General features: G+C 48.5%; 3 protein-coding genes across 3 annotated transcripts; all 3 read left to right on the top strand.

The window, feature by feature from the left end:
- Window positions 1–126: 126 nt before the first annotated feature.
- On the top strand, window positions 127–1161 carry TEOVI_000543000 (ribosomal RNA adenine dimethylase family protein, conserved; the record flags this gene model as incomplete). The annotated part of the gene is made up of 1 exon (XM_067227529.1): window positions 127–1161. One exon carries the CDS (start codon window positions 127–129, stop codon window positions 1159–1161), a length of 1035 nt encoding a protein of 344 aa, XP_067083630.1.
- Window positions 1162–1691: 530 nt separating this feature from the next.
- On the top strand, window positions 1692–2027 carry TEOVI_000542900 (uncharacterized protein; the record flags this gene model as incomplete). Its single annotated transcript, XM_067227528.1, has 1 exon — window positions 1692–2027. The coding sequence occupies one exon, from the start codon at window positions 1692–1694 to the stop codon at window positions 2025–2027; it is 336 nt and encodes a 111-aa protein (XP_067083629.1).
- A 646-nt stretch (window positions 2028–2673) lies between these two features.
- TEOVI_000542800 (uncharacterized protein) lies at window positions 2674–4218 on the top strand (the record flags this gene model as incomplete). Its single annotated transcript, XM_067227527.1, has 1 exon — window positions 2674–4218. The coding sequence occupies one exon, from the start codon at window positions 2674–2676 to the stop codon at window positions 4216–4218; it is 1545 nt and encodes a 514-aa protein (XP_067083628.1).
- Window positions 4219–4365: the final 147 nt, after the last annotated feature.

Genomic DNA, 4365 nt, shown 5'->3' with positions numbered 1-4365 from the left:
ATAAATAAATATATATATATATATATATATTTTTTTTTGATATACCGACTTGCTTCCGTGTACTTGTATTTTTATTACTGCATCAGTTGTGTCGGTAATAGGAAACAAAAAAAAGGTTTAGAAGCGATGCCGAAGGAACAACGCAGCGTTCCAATGGGCGTCATCTCTGCCGAACCATTGCAGGCGGCGGCGCGAAAGCTAAAATTCACCACAAAAGTTACAACCCTTGGCAAACCTGAGGTACGCAAGGCGACGAAGAAAAGTGCCCCAACAGGACTTAAGACTGGCGGAAGTCAGAGCGGCATGGTGTTTAATAAAGGTTTTGGTCAACACATCTTGAAGAACCCGCTCGTTATTGCTGCTATCGTGGAGAAGGCGGCGGTGAAACCAACGGATATCGTTTTGGAAATCGGTCCGGGAACTGGTAACTTAACTGAGAAATTGTTGCAAGCGGCCAAAAAGGTCATTGCGTTTGAGGTGGACCCTCGTATGGTTGCGGAACTAAACAAAAGGTTTCAAAATTCTCCTTTAGCCCCTAAGTTGCAGGTTATAAGAGGAAACTGTCTTGATCATGAATTCCCCTACTTTGACAAATGCGTAGCTAATGTACCGTATGCTATATCATCCGCATTAGTGTTCAAACTTCTTAAGCGGCCGAACTTTAAATGTGCCGTGTTGATGTTTCAGCGTGAGTTCGCCCTCCGTGTATGCGCGCAACCCGGCTCCGAGGCGTACTGCCGCCTCTCCGTTAACTCGCAGCTTTTAGCACGATGCAGCCACTTAATGAAAATTAGCAAGAACAGCTTTAACCCTCCACCCAAAGTAGAATCCAGCGTCATTCGACTTGACCCAAAGCATCCCGCCCCGAGCGTTGACTTTGAGGAGTGGGATGGACTTGTGAAACACATCTTTAATAGGAAGAACAAGAAGGTATCTTCCATCTTCCGTACAAAGAACACGGTACGCACGCTTTATGACAAGTACTGTAGCTACCAAAGGATGGAAGGGGTGAAGGATGTTAAAACTTTTGAGGAGTTTCGACAGCACCTTGAGTCAATCCTTCAAGAACCGATCTTTGATAAGCGGGCGCGAGTGCTTGATCAGGAGAGTATTATGGAATTACTCTGTTGCTTCACAAAGAATGATATCCATTTTGTGTAGTTGTAACAACGCAGCAGCAGCGGGGAGTGGAGAGACGAAAAGGACTGGACACTGTCGCCATCATACGTGGAAAAGGGAGCTTTCTCCGCTATGCGGCAAAGCAGAGGGAATAAAATGACGGATAATGAAGAGGGGAAACGTTGTCAAATTTATGAGGACGGTGGTCGCGTGTACGTTCATCTTCACGACGTTGTGACGCTTCTACAAGTCAAACCTGTGAGGACTTGGTGTTACTTAGCATGCTGATATGACAAAAGTAGCACTTCTTTTTTTTCAATTTCGAGTAATATTTGGTATTAACTGTTTTTCATTGAGTACGGTAATATTTTGTATCCCAGAAACGTACGCAGGTGGGTAGGCGGTTCGCTATTCTTACCGCTGAGTAAACGGATGTGATGATTTATTCGTTTGCTTCTTTCTCCCTCTCTTTCGTCATACGTTTCACCTACTAAACCTCTTTTCGATGTAAAGTTTGTTAGAGTGCACTTAAGCAGTGGGGCACCGATCCGTGTGTACATTTCCGAGTCGTAATGCTGCGTCGCCGGATAATGATTCCCGCGATGGCATATGCCGTGCCATCCATGCGAACACCGCAACGCCGCTTTACCGACAAAGTTGTTCTGGGCACATGCTCTGCACTCTCTACAAGCACAACCATATTGGCCATCTTCCACCTGCTTGTAACGCCTGTCAGTGGAACCATTGCGGCAGCGACTCTGTCAGCCTCAGCAGTGAGTGGTGCCCTCGTCATTCTGGAGGGCGACAGCAGCACAAGTGGCACAGCCTTCGGTGCTGTCCTCGGTGTCGTCTTCGGTGGTATTGGCGGGTATTATGCGAAGTCGTCTAAGGAACCTTGGCGCAAATGATGATAATAAGCAGGTGCAACTTTCCCATCTAACGGTAATTATATTATCAAAATGGGGCGTTTTTGTGTGATTGTGTGATTGTGTGTGTGTGTGTGTGTGCGTCCCTGTGCTTGGGCTTTGGGAAAGCGCTTTAGTAGTGCAAAGAAAGGGAGAAGGGTGGATATGGGGAAACACTGATATGAAGGTCTGACCCTTTGGCGCAACATGATCCCGCATTTGGATGCAAGAAAATTATCCGGGTAGGAACTTATCTTTGCCTTGGTAGTGTTAGTCGCTTTCGCATCTCCTTTCTCTTCATTTTTTTTTTTCGCCTAGGCTCCGCCTCTTATCGTTCTGAGGCACCACCACTTGTCTTCCTTTTATCTACGTCCTCATTAGGCCACCATCTCTTTTGCCTCTTGCTTACTTTCAAGGCGCTGGGATGGTTGGGCGGATACACATGCATATGGTCACGAAGAGTTGACTCTTTATTCTCTTGCGTTTCCACTGCCTTAACTTCCTTTTGCATAATTATTATTTGCTTTCGCCATCTTGCCACATACTGCCTCTGCTTAAAGTCGTCACCATTTCACCTCTGCTTCACCATCTGTGCCCCCTTTCGGTTTAAATACATAGACATCGGAGTCATTATTCCTTGCGCTGTTAGATGCTGCGTTTATCGTTGATTCGCAGAGGTTCACTGCAGCAGTCAGTTAGAAATGTAAGCCGCACACCCGCGTACTTGCGGCGTGCACCTCCAGGCCTATATATTACATGTGATTACGAGTACAAACAGCGCCATGCAACGATGCTGGTGGATGTTTCCTCGGAGAGTGAACCTCCACTCACCAACGGCGCTTACCTGCTTGCATCAAGTGGTTGTGACGACACCTCCTTCCGTGAAGCACGCAGCGTCCTATTTGCGAGCCCCGTGGCACGCAACACATCAGAGGCGGTGCATTTTGCGGATGCCGCACTGCGTACGGCGTTGTCTCGTAACGGTATGGCACTTCCACTAGATGGCATACAGACGCTTGTGATTCCAGAGTTCCATCCTCTCATTGGGCATGCCGTGAGAGAGTTGTTGTCGCGGCTACCACGGCTGAAAATTGCCTGTAATGCGCAGACTGCCGCTTTCATCTCCGATGGGGAATTTTTCAAGGGTGTGGTGAAGACGCTCCGCGAGAATGACAGGACTATCCCGCAGGAAGCCATGAGTTTTGCCAACGTCTCTCAAGAAAACCTACAGACGTTGGAAGATGGTTCGGTAATATCTACTTTGGGAGCCGGTAGGCAGCTTCAGGTTGTAACGGGGGACCTTGCTGAAACGCGGGAGCGGTGGCGTCGGGAGCGCAAGAACAAACTGAAGCATTTCGAGTCCTATGCGCTATTTGTGCAAGACCCCGCTTTCCAGGCTATGCACGTACCCAGTTCTGTCGGTGTCCATCTCTCATGGGTGCCACTTATCGTACCAGAGGTGGATTCTGCGGCGCTGTTGTTGTTACCAGACTACTTTGCGGCTCAAAAGTCTAATGGTTCTTCTCTTCTAGAAGTCTGGCGTTTGCGTGAGTCACTCCACCGCATAGTAACCGCACTCAAAAAGTTTCCGGAGACTCAACGTGTGTTAACAACAAGCTACGGAGAGATTCCAGGTGGGGCAGGCGGATATCTTGAGCAGCTGCGACAATCGGCACAGAAGCTGGAAGAGCTCCGTAGCCGGTTGGGTCACCGCCTTGCGACGGATACGGGACGGGATATGGAGAAGTGGAGTGCGCTACTGAGCGATAAGATATTTACGGAGTGCTTACTGACGACGAAAGCAGCGACAAAAACTACACCGGAAGTGTTGGATGAATATAAGGGTTGGGCCACTGCCGCCTATTGTGGAAGACTTGCACGCACGCTGGCTCACGCCGCTGCTACACTTCCGCCAGACCCTGTCGTGAAGAATACATCCCATGAGGCAACACCTCCCATGCCTTCAGGTCCGTCAAAAGTGTCTAACCACACCTCTGGTACGAAGGAGCTGAAGAAACACTTCGAGAAGCACGGCATGGCGTCGCTTTGTCCCATTTTGGATAGGGAGGATATCGACATTACGGTGTTCCTGGCCATGAATACCGAGGACTTTAAGAAAGTTTTCAGGGCTACCTTCGGTGTAGTAAGAAAGATGGAATTACTACAGCAAGAACTTAGGGCGCCACCTCAATAACGGGTTAGGGAACGGTGTGTGAAAATACAGACTTCTAAATGCTGGCGCGCTGCGTATGCAAAGGTGGCGGGTGAGGAGGCCGGGATTATCGAGATGGCGATATGTCTGTTAACACAGTGCGATTAACTAAGTCGTCAAGGTTATAAT

Source organism: Trypanosoma equiperdum, assembly GCF_001457755.1.
Source record: "Trypanosoma equiperdum strain OVI genome assembly, contig: ctg_995, whole genome shotgun sequence".
In the NCBI taxonomy this organism is placed as follows: domain Eukaryota; phylum Euglenozoa; class Kinetoplastea; order Trypanosomatida; family Trypanosomatidae; genus Trypanosoma; species Trypanosoma equiperdum.
This window is presented reverse-complemented; position numbering and strand designations above follow the sequence as displayed.